The sequence below is a fragment of the Helianthus annuus genome, chromosome 7 (assembly GCF_002127325.2).
Source record: "Helianthus annuus cultivar XRQ/B chromosome 7, HanXRQr2.0-SUNRISE, whole genome shotgun sequence".
NCBI lineage: Eukaryota > Viridiplantae > Streptophyta > Magnoliopsida > Asterales > Asteraceae > Helianthus > Helianthus annuus.
The window spans coordinates 56,847,660-56,871,365 of NC_035439.2; the positions used below are offsets into that span (position 1 = coordinate 56,847,660).

The window sequence follows — 23,706 nt, forward strand, 5'->3', positions numbered from 1 at the left end:
CCAAGATTCCTTGCTCCAAAATTCTGCAGAAAGATGAACACGGGGCCGTGCTCAATGAGCACGGGGCCGTGTCCAGAAACTGTTTCGTCATAAAAACTGCTTTTGGTTTATTTTTCGTAGAATGGCGAGTGAAAACAGCGAAACATCATCCGTTCATTCCTCAAACAGCCGAAGGGGAAGGAGGCCTTCCGTTGAAGCTACACTTGTGCACTACGTTATAGCGCTAAGGGAAGCTCTCGACGAAATGACGTCAGTGGAGGAGGTCCTTATTGACCGTATTAACGATCTTACAATGGGACTTGAAAGCAGCTTCCAAGAAATTAACCTTTTGCACCAAAGGTTAAACATTTTGGTAGCACCCCCTATGGAACCAGTCCTTCCACAACAAGACTGGAACTTGGCACTCGGTGTTAACAACCCTACCGGGTGGGGAGACTTTCCCGCAGAACCTCCTATGGAAAACCTACAAGAGGTCCCAGCGGAAGTTGAAACTCCTCAAACCAATGCAAATGAGCCCTCTTTTCTCCTCCCAAGGGAGGTAGAGGAGTGGCTTGCCGACATATGAGGAGAACCGTACCCGAAAGGAGGAGTTCTACAAAGCCTTATCTAACCAAGACTAGTATCTTCTTGGAAATTTTGCTAAATTAAAATAAAACATAGGGCTAGAACTCCATAAGCTTAATATCTATGTAGTTTTTATCTTTATGTAATATCTCTCTATGATTTGCAATGTTATGATGGTTTTTATGATTGATGGTTGTTTTGAGAATAAAACACACTCATGGTGGTAATGGATGAAAAAGGGAACGAGAAAAAATGGAACCATGCATGAAGAACAGAGCAACCCGACAAAAATCTCCACCACAGAAGGCTCAACACGGGCCGTGCCCAACCAACACGGCCCCGTGCTGAGCCCCTGCAGAAAAATCACCCAGTTCAGGTAACTGGACACGGGCCGTGTTCAGCGGACACGCCCCCGTGTCCAGGCTTCTGTTTCAATTCTGAAATTTTTGTTACTGGCACTTGACCACGGGGCCGTGTCCAGAGTGCCAGTAACATAAATATTTGCTTTTTAACACACTTTTATACATTTTAATCAACCAAAAATATTGTTTTTGGACACATTGAGGACAATGTGTAATTTAAGTGTGGGGGGGATGCTAAAACCTTGAAATTTTGCAAAATCCTAAACACAAGCCTTACACAAAACTCTATTGGAACCGCTAAACACCCCAAATTTTTTTCAAAAAACTTTTTTTTTTATTTACTTGTCTTAGTTTAAGTTGGGAAGAACAAGTTCTAAAAAGGTTATATTTTTACAAGTTTACAACCGATAGCGTCGTGATAAAAAAGGAACCAACATAAGAAAATTATGAAACGGCATAACAAGTCTAGTTTAAAATTCGATTATATATGCTTGGTCACATTAAAAACCCATTCCCACAAAAGTGAGTTTTGAGCCTTTATTGAGCATAAAAATACACATATTTAGATTAAATGCTCATTTTTCGTTTCTTGTGTGAATAGCCGCTCGGTCCTTACAAATCTAGAACTTGCCACGACAATACATTCCCGGTCCTTACCAACTTAAACCCAAGTAAGTAAATGATGGAGGCATTAGGACTAACTATTTTTTTTCAAAACCATTATTTTTCATTTTTTTACCTACCCAAAAACCCCCCTAGAAAACCCCTTTGAGCCTAAACCTTTCATTTCATTACCCCAAAACAATTTTTTTTACCCACCAAGAACCTTTTTCATTTTTTTTCTTTTATTTTAGTAACAAGCTCGGTTTTTCGTCAACTTGCCCTTTCATGTGACATGAAAAAAAAAAATCTTATATGAAGTCAAAAACAAACAAAAGCTACAAAAGCTTGTTTGGAGAAATACTTCAAAAATAATAAGTCACTAAAAACAAGGTATTTTACGAAAACCGACACTTGTTACGATTTTCGCCCTTTTTTACTAACCACTAACCAACCACCCACCTTTAAACCCAAGCCTTCACCCAAAAAGTCCTCTTGATATTTACAAAGGTAAAAAGTTAAAAAGGAGGAGGATCGATTGCTTGGCAAGCCTATGGAAAGACGTAAGTTCCGTGCCGCTCTCGAGTGATTCACTAAAATATACACCTTCGGCCGAGTGTTGAGTGATCTCCCGTGAGGTATGTGAACTTGTATATAAATGGAATTTTAATAAAACATGTTATGCTCGAATAAGTAATTTATCTTGTGAAAAGTTCAAAATAAATCATAACGAATAGGATTGTAAATAACTTAAAATAAAACCTATAAAAACCTTGGATTCCCGACACTCTAGGACAAGCTAAAAAAACTTCTCTTCTACCTATTCCATTTGGGAGTGTAAGCCACATTTAAAGAGTTTTGCTTGAGGACAAGCAAAAGTTCAAGTGTGGGGGTATTTGATGTGTGTAAAATGCAACATATAAAACACATAAATTAAGGCATAAAACTAACCCTTTTTAAGTACTAATGTTGGAAAAAGAGTGTTTTTGTCTTCCTTTTGTATTTTCAGGATGAAATGAGCTCAAAATCACAAAAGAAGCAGAAAAACCACTAATTCTACCATAAATACAAGAAAAGGAACAAAAGTGGACTGCCCGGACCCTCAACGGCACCTCCCAAGGCAAAAAGAAGGAAACAGAGTCTGAACACGCCCCGTGTCCAGCGAACACGGGGGCGTGCCCAGGAAGCAGCAGAAAAGACAAACCAGTAGAAGCTTCCATTGCCCACCACGGGGCCGTGTCCAGCGAGCACGGGGGCGTGGTGAAAGTACAGCAGGCGCATTAATTGTAATTCGCAATTACAACTAATGAGGAGAGAGAGTGTCAGGCGGGCACGGGGCCGTGTCTAGCCTTCTGTTCAGCCTATAAATAGAGGAGCTTGGCTTCATTCTCTCTCATCCCTTGGCACACCACCTCTCTCACACCTCATCCACCACCCACCACCACCATAACACCATCATCCACCACCATCATCCATTGTCCATCGTAGAGTGTGTGAGTCGTCTCGGGATCCAAGATTGATCGTAAGAGTTCTTGACAATCAAGGCCATGTTTGCCTAAGTCTCTTACATCACTTGGTGAAGACAAGTGTTTAGTATAATACTTTTTATTTTTAATCTTTTGCACTTTTTATTTGGTTTTGTATTAATGACTTTAATAACTAGTTACTTATGTTGAAGGTGATCTTTCCTTATCGTTTGTCCGTGGTGTCTTGGCGTTATTTTACTGTCTATATAAAATAAAAGATTTTCACCATTCATATCTCCACGGTCTATATGGAGGTATGTTGGCTACCTGGTCAGGGGTTAAGGGAACGGTTTGGTAAGGGTCTTGCCCTTGTTCAGCGTTTAGAGGTCCTGCTTGGGACCTGGGTCAAATTTAGTAGGATCTCCTTCAATGCCCATAGGTATTGGATGGCGGGGATCCAAACTCTTTGACCCCCTCATAAGTTAACTACTATTAATACTATAACCCGGCTATTTAGGACTGTATCCCTGCTGACTCAGACTACTTAGCCGAGGGTAACGTCACCGCCAGAAGCGGGGCCTACCATAATTTGCATTAATAACTTAATTCATTATCTTTCAATAATCCGACCCTTTAGGATTGTATCCTTGCTGACTCAAACTACTGGGTTGAGGGTAACGTCGCCTTCAAAAGAGGGGCCTACTACAATAACTAAGATAATCTCTTAAACAAGTGCAAAAGTGCGAAAATAATCAAAGGTTATACTAATACACGTGTCGGAACCAAGTGATTCATCTTGTCTATCTGTTTTTATTTTTATTTTCAGCATTTTAGTTAGTTTTTATTTTTCTTAGTTTAAAACATTTTTCTAACCTTTTTGATTTGATTAGACGTTGAGGATAAACCGGTATTAAAAGCTCTTGTGTCCTTGGACGACCTCGGTATCTTACCAACACTATACTACGTCCACGATGGGTGCACTTGCCCATATGTGTGTTTAGTGTTAGTAAATATCGTGTTTTATAAATTTAAAACTTGGCTAAAAGTGTAAAAAGGGCTTAAATATATATCTAAAAACATATATACACTAACACGCATCAGTAAGTTTACTGTCTATACGAGTCATAAGAATTTAAGATATATTTGAGCAAAAAGAATTAAACATGAGGCAACGGAGATGGATGAAAATCCTAAAGTGACTACAACTGTGATATTCAGTATCACGAAGGAAAGGCTGAAGACGGCTAGAGGTCGCCAGAAGAGTTATACAGATAATAGACAAAAGCCATTGGAGTTTCAAGTTGGAGACAAAATGCTATTGAAAGTATCTCCTTGGAAAGGAGTTGTTAGATTCGGTAAGAAAGGAAAACTGAGTCCAAGGTACGTAGGACCATTTCCAGTAATGCAACGAATAGGACCAGTTGCTTATCATTTACAACTACCCGAAGAATTAACTGGAGTACATGATGTGTTTCATGTATCCAATCTCAAGAAAAGTTTATCTGACGAATCCCTGGTAGTACCTCTTCAAGATGTGGAGGTAAATGAAAAGCTGAAATTCGTGGAGAAACCACTACAGATAGAAGATAGAAAAGTCAAGTTTCTCAAACGTAAGCGACTAGTGCTAGTCAAAGTCAAATAAAATTCAAAGAGAAAACCAGAATACACTTAGGAGCTGGAATCAGAAATAAAGCAAAAAAATACCCTCATTTATTCCAGTAAATCTCGAGGACGAGATTTTTCTTAAGGTGGAGAGGATGTAACAAATCTCACTAAAATCAATACTTAGGGTGTTAATTATCTATTAAGGAAACCCTAATTAAGAAACCCAAGTAATTCTGCATAAACCCTAAAATTTTCATAACAATCAGAATTAGGATCAGGGCCCCTAAAACTCAAGGGGGATAAACCCTAATTGATATTTATCTTCTAAATTTGTTGTCTGAATTCAAATTTCATGAAATGTCAACTCAGCAAGCCTACTGGGACACAAGGCTATCCTAGGGTAGATTGGCATCTCTCGCGCCACGCGACAGGTGCATGTATCCCTGTCGCGACACGCGAGGGGGACCATTTTCTGGGTATAAATAGTCGGGTCTGGGACTTGAAATTTTGCTTTAATTCGACGTTCAAATTCCTATTATGCTCTGAGTTATAGTCGAAACAGTCCAACAACACACACAATTCACGAATCACTGCCGCAATCCGGGTAATAACTCAATCGCTATTACGATTCAACGTCCGATCGATTGTAACTATCCAATGATTGTTTGAGTGCTGCTTAAATTGAGTTTATACTTTGTTATTCATCGTGATTTCGACTTGAATATTTGAGTACCTGCTCAAATTAGGGCTATACTCTGTCATTCGTTGCGAATTTGTTGAATTGTTAAGTATTGCAGTTGTAAATCGTTGTGAGGGTTTAATCTCGTGTATTGTCGTAACTGCTGTATTAGTTACTAACCTGTTTGTGTGTACGTTGTTATTCGAATTAGGTTAATCAAGGCTAATCAGTAGGCTTATACTCTGCTCGTTAAATCTGCAATGTGAGTCATTCTCTTTTTATCAACTGTTTTACAATACTCCAAATTATTTTTCAAAGGTTATAATTACAGGGATTAAGTCGTGGTTATCTTGAATCACTGGCTAGTGGGGTATTGTGCACATTACTAATTTTCTCCCAGTTAGGTTCATTGACCTACTAGGGATAATCATCACTATTTGGGTTCATTGACCTAATAGTGGTATGACCATCGTCACCATTGTGACATGTCACCATTGTGACATGTCACCATTGTGACACGGCGCCAGATAAATATAAAGATATAAACCATTGTAATCGCTCTTATGCTGTAATTTATAACTAAGGGTCATTTTATAAAACCTGAATGAACTCACTCAGTATTTCCCGCTGACAAAACCTTTTTCAAACATGTTTCAGGTGATCTGTTGTGATTCAAGATAAGTGCCGTGAAACACTTCAAGCTTAGAAAAGTGGCTCAATGTAAATAAATAAAAGAAACATGTTTTGTAAAATAAAGATTTCCCAGTGAAATCATCTTATTATAAATTACCGGGGTTTTATCCCTAGATTATATAAACGGGCAGTTTTAAATATTGAAAGATCATGTTTTAAAAAGACTTCCGCTGTCGCCTTAATTAAATACCACGGGATTTCTGTCCCGCGGCTCCTGAAACGGGTCAAACCGGGACGGGGGCCGTGACAAAACATGTCCGGAATAAATTGCCAAGGTTAGGGTTTCACCCCTGGCTTAGCAATTTCTTCCTTGTTTTTAGGAAATTGAGGAGATTATTCATCAAAAATATGGATTTCACTCCTGTTTCGACATAATTCTCCTCATTTATGTTGAGAAATCGATAAGGAATCAATATCGGTTAGGCAATTTAGTCGGGAGTTCACGGTTTTCACACCTAATCCTGACCAAGTCGCTTAAATTTAATTGAAACTCGAGTGCAGTGATAGCGAATAGTTGCAGAACAGAGCACATAAGCTTGGTCTGTTGGTTCCTAACTATAGTCTAGGTCTCTCTGACAGCGACCCGGACTAGGTCGTGTCTAGCCTAATTCGCTATAGTTATGGCTCTGATACCAATCTGTCACACCCCAACCGATAACGGAATCATCGGGGCGCGGCACTGAGCGAAACCGATTGTCCAGTAGTTTCCATAACAACTATCATTATTATCCAGTTTAAAATGACACGTCCCATACCGTGTCCCAAATATTATAATAAATTATTACAGATAACAACTAGTCAAGTAATTCTGTTCCGACAACTCAGATTTAAATTAATACAAAACATAAATATTGTTCAATGCTCCTAAAGACCCAGCCTGACAAGATCTACAGACAACTATGCCCTAGTTGCTTGTTCCTGACAGACAACTATTTATTGGGGGCCTCTAAGGCTTTATTCTAGTTTCACTTCCCTAGCAAGCAAATACCTTAAACACCTGTCACATACGTTAAAATAAAGTCAATACATAAAATGTAAAGGTGAGCATACAAGTTTAATAATAGCATATAGAGTTCGAATAGTTTACGCATAACCAACACGTACACAGAGGGAAATGATGCATGTTAATTATCGACATGGACCTATCGATACCAACGACTGTGGGTTGACTGTCCGAGACAGTTCGCAATACATGATTACCACCGTAATCCATGCAAGTAATTGTCCTTAACAACCCCCGTGTGAACGGGTGCTGAGTCCAAACTATAGTACTACGTTGCTAAGGCAGGTAGACAGCATTCCACGTGTAAACATAACAACAAGCATACATTTAGTCACGTAATACATGCAATCGGTTAGCGTTCAAATAGTTGGAATAGTGTGTTCGATTGTGATTTTGATAAGTAACGTATGTAACACCCAAAAGTGCTAAAGCAAAAAGGGTTCGAGTATACTCACAGTGGTTGGTTATGGATTGAAGGGAGCGCTGAGAGTAGGGTTAGCCTGAATAGTTCGATAACATAACGATGAGTAACGCGGAAATGCATCAAGTGTAAAAGGATCGAATAGCCTGGTCGATCGAACAGCAGGTTCGATCAAACGGGCTGTTCGTTCGGCTTGAAAGTCCGGCTGAATAATCTTGTTCGGTCGGCCGGTAGGCTCGATCGGCTGGACCATTCGAGTGGATTGTTTCTTCCTCTAATGTGTTTGTGTATGATGGTTTGAACTTTTGAAGTTTTCGTTGTAGTATTTGAGAACACCGAAGTGTTCTTATCTTTCAGGTCGATCGATCGAACGGTCTGTTCGATCGGCCGGCTTAGCCGATCGGTTAGGAACTTCAGAAGTAGTTCTCAGCTGGATATCACTCGATCGAACAGTCTGTTCGATCGGCTGGCACTCCTTACTACGAACGAGTTGCAAAATCGATTAAGTGTTGAAGCATAGTATCTCATGATCCGAAGAGTAATGTTTACCAATCGAGTAGCATATTCGATCGAACATCACTTCGTCAATAGCATACTTCATGAAATTCAAAAAGTGTGGAACCATGTGCTAGCCGATCGGCTGGCCCGGCCGATCGGCTGGTATGTTCGATCGGCTGGGCTGTTCGTTCGAGCAGCCTAGTCGTTCGGCCAGCAATTCTGACCTGGTCGGCCTTTCGTCTAACACTTGGCTGTTTGATTATTTGTCATGATTTTAAGGTATTCTGACAGCGAGTTAAACCATAGAACGTGGGTTCTTACTTGCTTCACCGGTTCGGACAGGAATCACCCAAGTCCGGCCGGTGAACGGTTCGGAATGGTAGTTTGATGTTTAACCCGAAATCGGTGAACCTTGTAGATAGTATCCGAATCTTGAACATTTTAACCGTTAGAATGACTAGTTAGTTGGTTCGAGCTCCGTTTCTATCGGTTTAAAATGTTGAAGAAAAGTTGGAAATCCTTCCATGAAAATGTTAAGATTCTTACAAATCCTAGTTTGTTTATGTGGAAATCGGTCAGATCTAAGCTATTCATGGTTGAATGAGGCCAAAGTATGATGTTCTTCAAGAACACCATGATGACATCACCCAAGAACACTTAGATCTTGGTGATTTCACGGTTAGAAATCAAGTTTTGAAAGATAAAAAGGTGTAGAATCATGTAATGATAAAAAACGTACAAGAATTAGAGTGAAAACTTACCGGAGTTGAGAGAAATCTGAGAAAAGGTGAAGAACAAGGCTGGTTCGGTCAGAGCTTTCCAAAAATAGAAAGGGTGGTAATGACAGGGCTATTTATAGGCCTCCCAAAGAGGAAAGTGTCAACCGATCGGCCAGGATCTCCGATCGAATGGCCTGCTCGATCGGCCAGGAAAGTGCTAGCCGATCGGCTGGCCTGTTCGATCAGGATGCTTCCTGCTCGATCAGCAACCCTTTTCGAATGTTTCGCGACGGTTTTCGATATTTCGATTTCGATAGACGATGATACGAATACGATAGAGTTCCTAGTCAAATTACTTTCAGTCCCAACTACTATATCTAACATACAACCATCTATAAGGCGTGTTTCGATGTCGGTTTCGATTGAGTTTGATTGCCTTTCGAGATTCGGTCCGAGTTTCGATTGATTCGATTGAATACCACACAAAACATAAAGTAAACATGCACAAGTAACACATAAGGCACACACACACGTAAGTATTACCACACCAGTTTCGCATAGTTCGAGTCTCGAGTTCGATTGATTGATTTGATTAACTTGATTATTGATTGATTAACTTTATCGCATTGTTACTTCCTATTATTCACAGTCGTAAATCGGTCGCATTGATTAAGCATTCGATCATTTTATTTAGACAACACTTACTCCACATAATACAAAAAGCAAAAAGAAACATTAACAGTCAAAGAAGTCAAAGTTGACTTGGACTTTGACTTTGACTTTGACATTCGAAAACACGGGGTGTTACAGATATTGCCGCAGTCTTGGCCGGTCTTCAAAACTTCAAAAACTTTATAACATTAACGTTCATCTTCCAAAAAAGTTCTTTCGAGGCTTCTGACGCTCTTCACTAGGTATCGGTGTTTGATTGGTCGTTGGAACCCATTTCATAAACTGAAATCTTCTTAGAGAAGCTTCCTTTGACATTTTTTTAATCTGTTCCTCTTTTTGAATCTGCTTCATAAATTCACTAGGTATCGCTCTTCACTAGGTATCGCTCTTCACTAGGTATCGGTGTTTGATTGTAAACGAAGATTCAAACGAAGATCCATGAATCAAGCTAGAGATGTTGAACGCCAAATAGCGAAAGATCTAGAGTTGGAGAATTTGTGGGGATAGATTTAGGGTTAGGATGAAGTTCGGTGTTCACAAAGAATGTTTAGGTATAATAATCTGGGTTATTGTATAGAGAAAAATTTTAGGCGGCAGTTGACAAAAACAATGGCTTTCGATGCTGCCATGTGGCCAGTATTATTATTAATTTTTTTTTATTGTAATGTATAGATAGATTTAGATATAGATAGATTAGATGAATTAGTAAAAGGTAATGAGGTTATAAAAATGCTAAAGCAAAGTTACTAATTTATCAATCCTGTCCGATACCCCAAGAAAGTATCTTTGCATAATGGGCCCAAAATCTGGCCCAAATACTTACCACTTATTGTGGCCAATTGCTACACCTAAAATCCATTTATTGCTCATTTTGTGAAACTTTAACCCACACTGCTTTAGGTGTTGTTTGTTTTTTAAGAGGTAAAATGTTTGCAGTCTGCGGACCACATCTGTATCTGTAGAAGAAGAGGTGAACCAAACCTCTGCAGTCTTCAAGAAGAAAGCTGTTTGTTTTTTAACGTATGCAGACTTCTAAAATAAGCTGGTGGTGGTGTACGGGTGGTGGTGGTGGTTGGTGGTGGTGCTGGACGGTGATGGTGGTAGACGGGGGTTGTGGGTGGTGGACGGTGGGGGTGGTGATGGACGGTAGTGGGTGGTGGACGGTGGTGGTGATGGACGGTGGTGGTGGTGATGGACGGTGGTGGTGAACTGTGGTGGTGGTGGTGATGGGCAGTGGTGGTGAGTGGTGGTGTTTAACCCCCTGTAGACCTTAGAAGATCTTAGAAGTGGTTGGTCCAAGTCTGCACCAAGAAGAGCTCGTGCATACGTTTTTTAATGAAACGTCTTCGGAAAAACAAACAGTCTGTGCATGGTGTGCGCGGCGCAAACATAAGAGGTTGTGTAGACCTTTTTAGAAAAAAAACAAACAACACCGGTGATAAATAGAGGTCTACAAATCGTTTTTTTTTTAAAAAACCGGTTTCGGTTATTAACCGGTTTCGGTTATTGACCGTTTTCGGTTTTTTCACCCAAAATAAAAACCGGTTTTTTTTATAACCGGTTCCGGTTACTAATCGGTTTTGAGGTCCAAAACAATAACCGGTATAACCGGTTGGGACCGGTTTTTAACCGGTTTTCCCAAAAAAACCGTGTTTTTACCGGTTTTTTAATAACCGGTTCGGTTAATAACCAGTTTTTGAAGTCAAGAATAGTAACCGGTATAAAAACCGGCGGTTAAAAAAAACCGACGGTTAAAAAAAACCGGTTATAAAAAAACCGGTTTCGATTTTTTTTCCGATTTTAGTTCTAAAACCAGATTTTTTGTACACCTCTAGTGATAAATACCTATCCCGGAAGACCAAGAGGCCAGGGACAAAAAGAAAAATAATAATATAATCAGAATGGGGTTGAGAATCGGGCCCAAGTACGTAGCTACTACCGTGGCCCATAAATGGATTAGCCCAATCATCGTTGTTTTTTCCGGGTCGAACGAAGATGAAGTCGCGATAAAAATAAAAACCCTAGAAATATCCCAAATTTTTGTGTACAAATCAATCAATGGATTCTCTGCTAGCTTCTTATGCATCTTCAGACGAAGAAGACGATCAACAGCAACCTCAACCAATTCATTCGCAACCCGCATCAAACTTATTCTCCTCTCTTCCACCTCCCTCATCTGATTCACCTTCATCCGCATCTCTATTCTCTAAACTTCCTCAACCCAAATCCGACCCTCTTTCTCTCAACCCTAAGCCCAAAAAAGTTGTACAGTTTCGGCCCCCAGTAATTACAAAAGTTGTTGTTGATGATGATGATGATGATGATGATGAAGATGATAAGAAAGAAGATAGGAAAAAGGATGATTTTTTACCTCAAGCGCCATCTGTGAAGTCTTTTTTGTCGAGTATTCCGGCTCCCAGGAACTCCGTTTCACTCGGTGCAGGACTGTCGTCTGCTGGCGCTGGCCGACGATCGATTTTGGAAGCCCAAGTACCTGGATTATCGAGTTCGAATATTGCTAATGAAAGCGTTGGTAAATCCTCTGATAAGCAGGTGAAGGATGAGCATAATGTGAATTTATCTGCTGACAGTTACAATGAATACGCCAATGTGGCTGCAGATTATGGGAGTTATGATTATAGTGGTTATGGAGGATATCAAAATACGGATACGGATGTATATGGTCCTGCAAGTGGTGGTTATGAGGGTAATAGTGGGTATGGGCAGTATGAGAGTAGTAAATGGGTTGCTGAAATTCCAGTGGTGCAGCAGCCACATGGAAAGAGGGGTAGGAATGAGATTCCTGCGGAAGTGATTGAGGTTAATCAAGATGAACTGATGAAGAACCGCCCACGACCCGATCAAGCTAAACTAACCGGAATCGCTTTTGGGCCTTCGTATCAGGTCATTCATTACATTTCAATATTTTGCATATTTTTCAGCTATTGTGCATGCTTGAACATTCAGCTGTTGCCCTTTGAATATGCATGAATTCAATTTTGAACAATCAACAATTCTGCGTATTTGGAAATTCTCCTGGATTTGGTCGTCGGTTGGTGATCATATTTGGTCCCGCAGTTTTTTTACCCCCTCGACTTTCTAGTATGTGTCGGTATCAATTCACGAGAGTCATTTAGTGTTAGAAATTCGTGTTTTTAAGTTTTTTTCTCGACTTTGGTCGTCGTTTGGGGGCTTAAGACTAGTTTAACTATTGCACATTGAATATGCATGAATTGAATTAAATGATCAACAAGTGCGTGTATTTGAACATTTAACTGTTGCACTTTGAAAATGCGTTAATTGAAACTTGAACACTCAACTGTTGCACTTTCAAACATGCATTGATTGAGGCCTGAACATTCACTTCAAATATGCTTATGATTTGAAACTCGGACATTTAACTACTGCGTGTATTTGAACATTCAACTGTTGTACTTCAAATATGCATGAATCAAAATCTGAACATTCAACTATTGCCCTTTAAATATGCATGGATTGAAATTTGAATATTCAAGTATTGCACTTCCAATATGCATGATTTGAAACTCGAACATTCACATTCAGGTATTATCTATTGCAGTTCAAGTATGTATGGATTAAAATTTGAATATTCAACTGTTACACTTCAAATCTGCATGATTTGAATCTCTAACATTGTTTACTATTGCATGTGTTTGAACATTGAACTATTGCACTTCAAATATGCATGGAGAGAAACTTGAACATTCAACACGTGCACTTCAAATATGCATGGATCGAAATTTTTAAGATTCAAGCATTACACATATTTTCTTGAATCCTTATACAAACTTGTTTTGGTTTGCTTTGCTTGCAGCCGACTTCTTCAACAAAAGGGAAGCCATCAAAGCTGCACAAGAGGAAACATCAGATTGGATCGTTATATTTTGATATGAGATCGAAAGAGGCGGAACTTGCAGAACGTCGATCCAAAGGCTTTCTCACAAAAGCAGAAACACAAGCCAAGTATGGTTGGTGACAGATTCTTGTATGTATGTCTACTGCAATCTTGTATTACATTTCTTCATGTTTCATATGTTAGTTTTCTGTAAACTTCCTTTTGTTTCAACTAAGAAAAATAATTGCCAATATTAACTTTTTTTCACTTTTTCTTTGGAATTAGGCATTACATCAATGTTTTTTGAAAGTTTTTGCAGTTGTAACCAATCAATTTTTGTCATTTGCGTTATATGAAATGCTCAATACAGAAACAGTTTTTGTAAGAAATTTACAATTTACCATAGTTGTTAAAAGTCATCGCCTCTTGCGCCTAGGCCCATTCCAGGCGAGGCAAGGTAACTGCGCCTTAAGTCAAGGCAATTGCGCTTGAATTTTCCAAGTGATGATCCCGGCGCAGATTCTAGATTCCAGAGAGTTTCCGGCCAAATTCTCTGAATTCCGGCAAGATTCCCGCTAGATTTTTACATTTATCTAACGAAAACTACTTTTCTACACTTATATTTTAGAACTTTTGGTATTAAATAAATGATATTAAATGTTATATAATAGCTTTAGTTTATTTTATTTGAAGAATAGTGTTAATTTTCTAATACATAAAATATTTTTTTATTAATTTTTTGTGTTGGGCGCTTTTATTTTCTCAGACCCTCGCTTTTCTTGCGCCTAGGCCTCAAGCGAGCCCTAGCGCCTTTAATAACTATGCAATTTACCCAATGAATTGAATCACTTTTGTTATGAGTTAACACTATTGCCTGCTACAAACACAATGAAGATAACTTGAGGCTTTGTTCAAACCTAGTTGCATGGTTATAAAAAACATGACCAAGGCGTGAGGCGGTCAAGGCGTATGGGAAAACACCTAAACTTTGTAGAAGCATAGAGATCCCGTGAAGTGGGCTAAAGGCTGCGCTTGAAGCGCATCTTTAGATGGAGCTTTTTGGCTAACCTAACAAGGATAACATGACTTTTTATTTTTATGTGATTTTTTCTGATTAGTTTATTTATTCTTTGCTTGTTTTTCGAGCTTTTTTGTACGTAAAGAATAGAATATGTTTTGCATATTTTTAGATTGATTATAATTATTATATTAGTTTATACATAACATATGAGTATGATGTCTAGCATATCGCGTATGTGAGTTTATCCTATCAAGCATAGGAATTACTGAATTAGGATTCATATTATATATATTAAAGAGAAAGGTCGGTAGGTGCATTTTATATGTTATGTCCTTCGTTTCACTTCTTTTTGCTTTGGTCCCTTGTCTCATTGTCAGTTTCCCTCTACATTATATGATATATTTCATTTTAAAGGGATTGTGAGGTTCTATAATGTTTCACGCAAATTCAACAAATATAAACCGATCTTTTCTATCTTCAAATTTAAATATTAACAATTCTAAGACCAAACTAATCATAAATACTGTAAATTAAAAACTATTTAACCAAAGTAATAACTAGATTTTATTGAATCTATAGTATACATTTATACTCTATTAACTTACTATATGTTATTAATTGAAGCTTAATTGGGTTTCTAATTGCCTTTTTTTTTTTCTAATGCAAGACATGTGTGTTCCTGGTGATTACATGTTTTTTATTATTTTTTTTTGGTTTTCATAATCTGATGTACTCGAAAAGGTTTTTGTTGAATACACTTTAATGTAATTTTTGTTTGGAAACAAGGTAGGTCAACAATATAAAGTTTTGTTTTTATGTACGTTTTGAGTTGCACTTTGTTTTGTCGTAAATTTTGTTTGGAAACAAGTCGAGTCAGATATAATACATTTTTCATTCAACGGCATGAATTTGGATTGCTCTACGCTTCAACGTAAATTTAGTTCGAAAACGAGTCGGCGCCGCCGCAACACGCGGCGGTTAAAAAACCTAGTTAGCATGGAACTTGAACTTCTCCAGAAAGCTTATGATGTTCATGTGATTTAAAAAAAAAAAGAGTTGGATCTACGATTAAAATGATGCAAAATGTAACCAAATGATGGATTCTTAGATTGAATATGAAAGGCCATAGATGTACATGGTATTTAAACAAGATGGTAATTAAAAAACAGAGTTCAGTAGGTGTAAATCAAGCGCTTTAAATGGCTGCAAAGCCACCACCTTTCATCATCTCCCTAAACTCTTGGTAATTAACCATCCCATCTCCATCTTTATCCACCTTCTTGATCATGAGTCGACAATCCTCGATGGTTCGACCTTGTCTCAACCCAAGTGAAGTCAAGACGGATCTAAGCTCTTCAACCGTGATGAACCCATCTCCATTCATATCAAACACATTAAATGCCTCTTTCATATCCTCTTCTTCGTCCCTCTCCTCTGTTATTATTGTTTCGTACAACCTCTCAAATTCCTCCATGTTTATCATCCCGTCACCATCTTTGTCAATATGATCGATCATGTGGTGAAGGTCGTTTTCGGGTATGTCCATCCCGAGCCTTTCAAGAGACCTTGATAGCTCATGTATGGTTATCTTGCCATCACCGTCATGATCGAACATTTGGAAAAAGTGATGGATCTCCGGGAGATCCATCAAGGGGTTGAGAGGAGAGGGACTAGTGCAGATGAATGATAAATGAATTGGGATGAATTAAATTTGGAAGTTGAGTAACATATAAAAAGATGGATTTGGGTTCAAAGAAAAAGATTGGTGGGAGGGAGGAAAAGTAGGAGTGGGAGAAATGTAACGAGTGAGTGGACATCCATGAAATTTGTAGATTTAATTCATTGGTTTAAATTTATGAAGGTTTTCAGTCATGCAACTATTCGACATTTCAATATACAAAATATCTGGTTAACTAATCTTAAAAAAAAAAAAAAACTACTCGACATTTCAATATACAAAATAACATCCATTTTGTAAAATGTACTAATAATAATCAACTTGTTTATCAGTTCTGAATAAACATCATGGAAAACATAAGTGAAATACCTGTGACAGGTCAGCAGACGGGCCAACAGAGAATCCAGTCAGTGATGCAGCCATTGAGTTTGACATTCTTGTCAGGATGATCTGGTTCCTCCTTAAGGTGCAAGATTATGATGGTATTAACCGAAACAAGGGAGGTTTCGGGTTGGAGAGAGAGGGGCGATATTATGATGTTATGAGTTATTAGGTTGTGTAACCTGTAACCTCTCTAATAATCTCCTTATATATACACCCAAGAGGAAACTCAATTACCAACTAATTACATAATATGTTATTAATATATTTTGATCTATATAATATAAATGATTATAATGGCTACAAGATTAAATATTACAATAATAATATATTTAATCTTACATTCTCCCACTTAGCCAAGTAATCATTTACCATGAGTATTAGATAAGCCTGACCAGGAGTTAACACTCATTTTAGCTTTAAACCAAGAACCGTAGCAGAGAAATACAACCGTTGAATCATTATGCGACTCAAGACCCCCATTAGTCATACTACAGCCTCAATTTAATACCTAACAGTTATGATCAAAATATGCATAAGCCCTTTAGTGTTTGATTTGTATTTATATTTGTCTATATGTCATTATACCGGCAGAACATATGTTAGAGACATACAAAATAAAACTGAGGAAATTTCATTAATTAAAACATAAGGTGGTACAATATGCTATTAAATAAGGTTTTTAGTAAATCCCATATAAACCTGTTCTTCGAAAACTTTAGGTGGGAGACCTTTAGTCATCGGATCCACAAGTATATCTTTAGTACTAATATACTCAATACAAAGATTGTTTTCCTCAACTCGTTCACGTACGAACAAATACTTTATATCGAGATATAAACCAGCTCCAGTCGAACTGTTACTGTTCGAGAAACTAATGATAACTGAGTTATCACAGTAAAGCTTCAATGGTCTAGAAATGGAATTAACGATCTTGAGTCCAGTGATCAGATTCCTAAACAACATTCCATGACAGGTTGCGTTATAAACAACAATGTATTCTGCCATCATTGTGGAAGTTGTGGTCAACTGTTGTTTATATCTCTTCCATGAGATGGGTCCGCCTACTAACATAAAGATATAACCCGAAGTAGATTTCTTGTCATCTTTGCATTTGACAAAGTCAGAATCAGAATAGCCTACCACTTCTAAATGATCACTTCTTCTATAAGTCAGTTTATAGTCTTTTGTCCCTTGCAGATATCATAGTACCTTCTTAGCTGCTTTCCAGTGATCTAGGCCAGGATTAGTCTAATAACGGCCTAACATTCCAGCAATATAAGCGATATCTGGGCGAGTATAGACTTGAGCATACATCACCACTTTTTAAACTAATGGTGGAGGGTAGGTTTTTTGAACCTGCAACCCCACTTTGCAGCCTAGATTATTGGAAAATTTAAGCCAAACCCCGTTTTTTTTTTCAAGAGCCACACATTTTGTTTTTATTTTTGTTGTTGAGTTTTTAACAATTTTTTTCCCGGTTGATGATGATAAATTCAATCTATCTGAGACGTAAAAACGTAAACTTTTGTAAAAAAAAGTTAAAATCGTAAACTTTTTTAACATAAAACGTAAACTTTTTAACGTAAAACGTAAGTTTTTGACATAAAACGTAAAAATGTAAAACATACAAAGTTTAACGTAAAACGTAAAACGTAAAAGGTTTAACGTAAAACGTAAAAGATTTTACGTAAAAAGGTAAAAGGTTTTACGTAAAACGTAAAAAGTTTAACGTAAAACGTAAAACGTAAAACGTAAAAAGTTTAAAAATTTTAACGTAAAACATAAACTTTTATGTAAAAACTATTTAACGTAAAATGTCAACTTTTTCTACGTAAATTGTAAAACGTAAAAAACCGTGTGATAAAACGGCGCCTAAACAAGGGGCATGAATACGGGGCAAAAAAATGCCGCGAAAAAACAGGACGTAAAAAACGCCGCGCTAAAACGGGACGTAAAAAACAGCGCGTTAAAAAAACGACGCTTGAAAAAGCCGAGCGTAAAAAAGGGCGTCCAAAAACGACACGTTAAAAAACGACGCGTGAAAAAGCCGTGCGTAAAAACGGCGTGCATGACCGGCGCGCAAAAAAAATTTGTTTTGGTAGAAAAATTTGAATTTAAAAATGGTTTTAATAAAAAAAAATTCTGTTTAAAAAAATAAAAAGTAATATAATAAAACAAAAAAGTAATAAAAAATAATAAAAATAAAAAGACAAAAAAGTGTAATTTTACTAAACTACCATTTTTTATTAAAATATTAAATACATAATAAGGCAAAATATATTTAATATTAATTTTAGTTACTTTTAATCTCATCCATCCATCTTGTTGATCTAGTGGATAGAAAGTGGTTCTCTCGGTTTTCTTACAACTGGAGGTGGTTTTCATTTTAGCGCTCCTGATGTCTGTCGTTAGTGACATGCAAAAACCGAAATAAACTAGTAGCTAGAGTAAGTCGGATATCGAACCAGAGGAGGATTGTGGAAAGTGTATAATGCTCAGTTTTGACTAACTACTATTAAAAAGTAAAACTCAATTGTTGGATTTGATTGATTATCTAAAAATTACGAACTAAAAGTGAAGTTTAAAGCAATAGAGAGAACAATGGTTCCTCCAGATTTCAGGTTCTGCAGTTAACTTCAATTATGTGTTTAACCGTTACCTACATAGACATAGGTGTTAATTTTAATTCATCAATTGTGATAACCAACGACTAAGTACTCAGGTCAATACATAACGGGAGGTTATCGAATGATTATCAATTACAATTTACAAACCCTAACCCCATGTCAAATATATCCCAATTACTAGAACTCTCGGGAACTGAATGCTTAGAAATTAAGGTTTAAATAAACGTAATTATTTACAATCAAGAAATCAAATCAATGGTGAAAAGCATCGAATGCTTAGATCACCAGGTTAAAACGATTGTGTCAACACATAATATCAATCAACTTACAAAAACCCTCCATCTGGAGGAAACCACAAAAAGTTTAGCCGCTCATCTCGCACGAAGAATCTTCCAAAGCTTGGATTGATGATGAATTCATGATCGTGGTTGATGATTCGGTGTGATGATTGATGGATTGGAGTGAAAAAGCGTCGATCTTGATGCCCTAGAGGTGCCTGGGTTCGACTTGGAAGATGAGATAATCATTGCCCACATTAACCAACCCTAATATATCATAAAAACCCTCAAATTTGCGTTTTTCCGTAACCCAAACCGTAGGCTACGGTTTGGGAACCGTAGCTTACAGTTTCAGAATTCTGACCAACATCAGCACCCAACCGTAGCTTACGGTTGGTGAACCGTAGCTTACGGTCGGCAGATTCTTCCAGAATTGTTTTCTTCATAACTTCTTCGTTTTAGCTCCGTTTTACGCATCGTTTTCGCCCACATCTTCGTAATTCAACCCTCTATCATGCCATCTTCTAATATCTTCATTTTCAATCCATTAACATTCCCCAAAACTCATCCAATCTTCGTATTTAACCTGCAAAACATCATTTTCTCATAGTTATCCAATTCCACACATATAAACAACCAAATATGCATAAGATTAGACATTAAACACATATAAATCACATTCCTTAACCCATCCATCAGCTCCCATATATATATATATATATGGTTTGAATTTTGAATCTGGAGCCAAAATTTTGAATTTTGAATCTGGACAGAGATTTTATTATAACAGAGGTTTTGTATAGATGAATATGGGCAGAATTTTGAATATGAACAGATCTTTAAATAAATTCTAAAGTGATTTAAAATATTACGATTTATGATACAATAATGACATAAGAAAATGATTGTTAAATAGCTTCGATGGCTGCCACCTTAGCTTTTCTTATGTTATCGCGTTTTATATTTTATAGAAAGTATATATAGATCATTACTTGTTTTTATTATTATTATTTTCTGTTTTGTTTTGTGAAAGGCTTGAATACTAACCCAGCAAAAATTACATTGTAAAATGCTGTAGTTATTTAATAGTCATATAAATAAATATGACAAAAATCATGAAATATGTTTTAGCTTCTTTACTATTTCATTTTGATTAGTCTATTTGATTTAATCTATAAAGTATTTTAATTTGATAAATTGTATAATACATACGTAATTTTATCGTTTTATTACTCTTTATATTTTTTTCTTTTGTTCTTCAGGAAAGAAAATACTTTCCATCCTATTTTAAGCTTTTTATAATTATAATGGTTTGTTTTCAACAAATAGAAAGAGTCGAATAAATTAAAGTATTGGTGTTCTGTTTCTTTCCCGGTTCATAACCCACTGCCTTCGTTTTACAAAAGCAATGTATGTGCAATAAACTCACATTAATGTGTTATTTGTGGTCTACCCGAACCTAGCCCAACGCAAATTGGACCGATATTTTTTTATAAAATTTAACGGCACACAAGTGACTTCTACAAAATCCCCCCCTCCCCCATGAAAAAGAATTCTGAGTCCGCCACTGGTCCTCGGTCCTTTAGTTTTCTTAGAACGTCCAACAAAAGCCATATTATTTGGGAGTTGGGGTAAATTTAATGGTAATCCCAAGCTTGCAAACACAAATTTATGAAAGGAAATGGGTACATCATGGAAACCAAAGCGCAGTTTACGCAAACTTAATCACGAAATCAAAGAATTCTTGCAAATATGGAGAGCTAATAGTTGCACCTATAAACATTCACATAATATCTTACCTAGGTATATGATCCAAAAATCGTTTTTAACTAGATTTAACTCCCCGCTACGTTGCAGTCGGGCTTACTAATTAAGAACAATAGGTTTAACCTCCACCGTGTTGTGGCGGGGTTTTCGTATAAAACATGAACACAACGGTGTCTTATAGCGGTACGTTGTGGATAAAAGGATTTCTTTTTATAGTCAAAGTACTCTTAAACAAAATAACAATTCCGTTTACCATATTTATTTATATTAATTTATGCCATTAATGGCGGATGAACCAATAGACCCACCTATGCCCCCTCATGTTTTCACCCTGTCAAAATAACTTGAAATATGTAATGTACAAAGAAATCAAATCGTTTACATTTACATTGATTGATTTAGACAGCCTCCATTTTACTCTTTGGAAAACATGAAATATCAATGTAAAAGTAAAAGTGTAATTAAAAAAGTACGCAAAATTATAAATCCTAATACTAGTGGGTATGGGGAGGCTCATTCTCATGAGGATGTGCCGTCACGTCAGCGCTACGTAGGAGCGGCTTGCAGGGGATGGACCTAGGGAGGTGGAGGATGAGGCCCGACAACAATTAAAAAATATAAAACTTTATTTGATTTTAGAGAGAGATAGAGAGAGGAGAGACAAAGATGAGAGAGAGAAAGAAACTGGCCCGTCATCATCGTCTTGGGCACGCCGGTTTTAACATCACGGGCCAAGGGGGCGGTGTAGGGGACCGGCGCCGGGCTTCGCCGGCCTAAGCCGACACCCATACCCCTTGGTCTAAGCTACTTATTTAAGCCATGTTTATTGTGCATTATTATAGGTTGAGTGTATCCACGTTTATAAGGTTTAATATCATATCAACATCTCATAATGTATTAAACATTTATAATCTCATAATGTACATTCACAATTCAGTAGAATATCATGTTCGTCCACTTTTTTAATAACACATTGTGACAACCTTAATAAACTTTTTGTTTATTACCTTTTCAAATAAAGAACATTTAATTAAATCACTTAACAGGTATTAAAACTGATTAGTTTGATAAACTGATCAACCGAATACAAAAACAAATAAATTAATAAGAATAAGTATGTATACTGTTTTATTATTTAATCGTATTATCTTCAATTAAGATCACATTGTACCATGTTAAGTTTACTATAGAGCAATTCATTATTTTGTTGGCCCTGAAAAAATATTTCACAATATTCCTATAAACTCTTTTACAGTGCCTTGTTAACACGTTAACCATTTCAGTAGGTAATACCACTTAAATCAATTAACAAAAAAAAATCAACCTAGCTACTTTCGTTTAGCATACAACACCACCATCGTCTCACCACAACCTCCACCATCACGACCACAGCCACCACCACCGACATAACCATTTCATTAAACTCTTCAAAAGAAAGAACAAAACGAAAATAATAGAAACAATCGACTCAGATCATCATAAAGAAAAAGGCTCAGATGTAAATTAACTTCCTCATGGCCGTCATCAACAAGCATATCTACATACACCAAAATCGATGTCCCAAATACTCGGATGAGATGTGTCTCATCGTCACCATGTGACAAAACGCAAAAGCCTCAAACTCTCAAAACATAAACCACCGGCCGATCCTTGACTGACCGGCTTCATCAACACCAAATCACAACCACAAAAAACGACAGGTTTGTGATAAGCCACTTTACAAACTGCCAATGTACTAAAAAGTGATAACATCACACCGAGTTCATCACAACCGGACTAAATCACAACCACAAAAAAATCCAAGAGGTTTATGATAAACAAAGGTACAAACTGCCAACGCACCAAAAAGTGAGAACATCACATCAAGTTCATCACAACGGCATAACCCAACCAAACCACAACCACAAAAAACGCCGGGTATGTGATGGTTAACCATCGTACAAACTTCCGATGAACCAAAAGGTGACAACATCACACCGAGTTCATCATAACCGACCGCCAACAAACCGTTCATCACAACCGACACAAATATTGCGTTAAAGTTGATATTGGCGGCAAATCAATCCAATGTAAAGATGGCTTCGCCGTTCTAACTCCAGCAAACATTATAAATCTAGAAGAATATCTGAGACTTTAGAGAGAGAGGGGAAAGTTGAGAGAGAGAGAGGTGAAGAGTATCTGAGATTTTACAAGAGAACGGGGAAAAGTGTTTTTCTTTTATACCAAAAGAGTAAATTGTCATTTTAGTCCCTGAGGTTTGGTCCAAATTGCCATTGTAGTCCAAATAGTTTTTTTTTCTCCTCTGGATCCCTGACTTTTCCATTTTCTTGTCATTTTGATCACATTGCCTAACTCGGTCTAAAAATCTGGTTGTAACCAGGGGTATTTTTGGCACACCATTGTGTAGTGATAACTAGGGGTAGTTTACAATATAATTTATAAACTTCATAATAATTTAATGCCAAAAATACCCCTGATTATAACCTGGTTTTTAGACTAAGTTAAGCAATGTGATCAAAATGGCAAGAAAAAGGAAAAGTCAGGGACCCAACGGAGAAAAAAACTATTTGGACTAAAATGACAATTCGGACAAAAACTCAGGGACTAAAATGGCAATTTACTCATACCAAAACCACAACCTAGAAATCTAGCAAATGGTTTCTATTAAAACCACCTTACAACCTAACATTACACAAAGTACCAACAACATTGCACATACTATAACTAAAGCATAGAGTACAACACTCAATGCTTAGAAATGTTGATAATTGGAGTAGTATATAATGGTGTATGTAGAAGAAATGAAATCTTTA

The 23,706-nt window shown here is 37.2% G+C and overlaps 2 protein-coding genes across 2 annotated transcripts; one reads left to right on the forward strand and one right to left on the reverse strand.

Annotated features, from left to right (window-relative positions):
* Positions 1 to 11,268: 11,268 nt before the first annotated feature.
* LOC110867946 lies at positions 11,269 to 13,410 on the forward strand. Its single transcript, XM_022117011.2, has 2 exons — positions 11,269 to 12,186; positions 13,118 to 13,410. The coding sequence occupies exons 1-2, from the start codon at positions 11,341 to 11,343 to the stop codon at positions 13,277 to 13,279; spliced, it is 1,008 nt and encodes a 335-aa protein (XP_021972703.1). The 5' UTR covers positions 11,269 to 11,340; the 3' UTR covers positions 13,280 to 13,410.
* A 1,829-nt stretch (positions 13,411 to 15,239) lies between these two features.
* On the reverse strand, positions 15,240 to 15,884 carry LOC110867945 (calmodulin-like protein 3). Its single transcript, XM_022117010.2, has one exon. The coding sequence runs from the start codon at positions 15,805 to 15,807 to the stop codon at positions 15,355 to 15,357; it is 453 nt and encodes a 150-aa protein (XP_021972702.1). The 5' UTR covers positions 15,808 to 15,884; the 3' UTR covers positions 15,240 to 15,354.
* Positions 15,885 to 23,706: the final 7,822 nt, after the last annotated feature.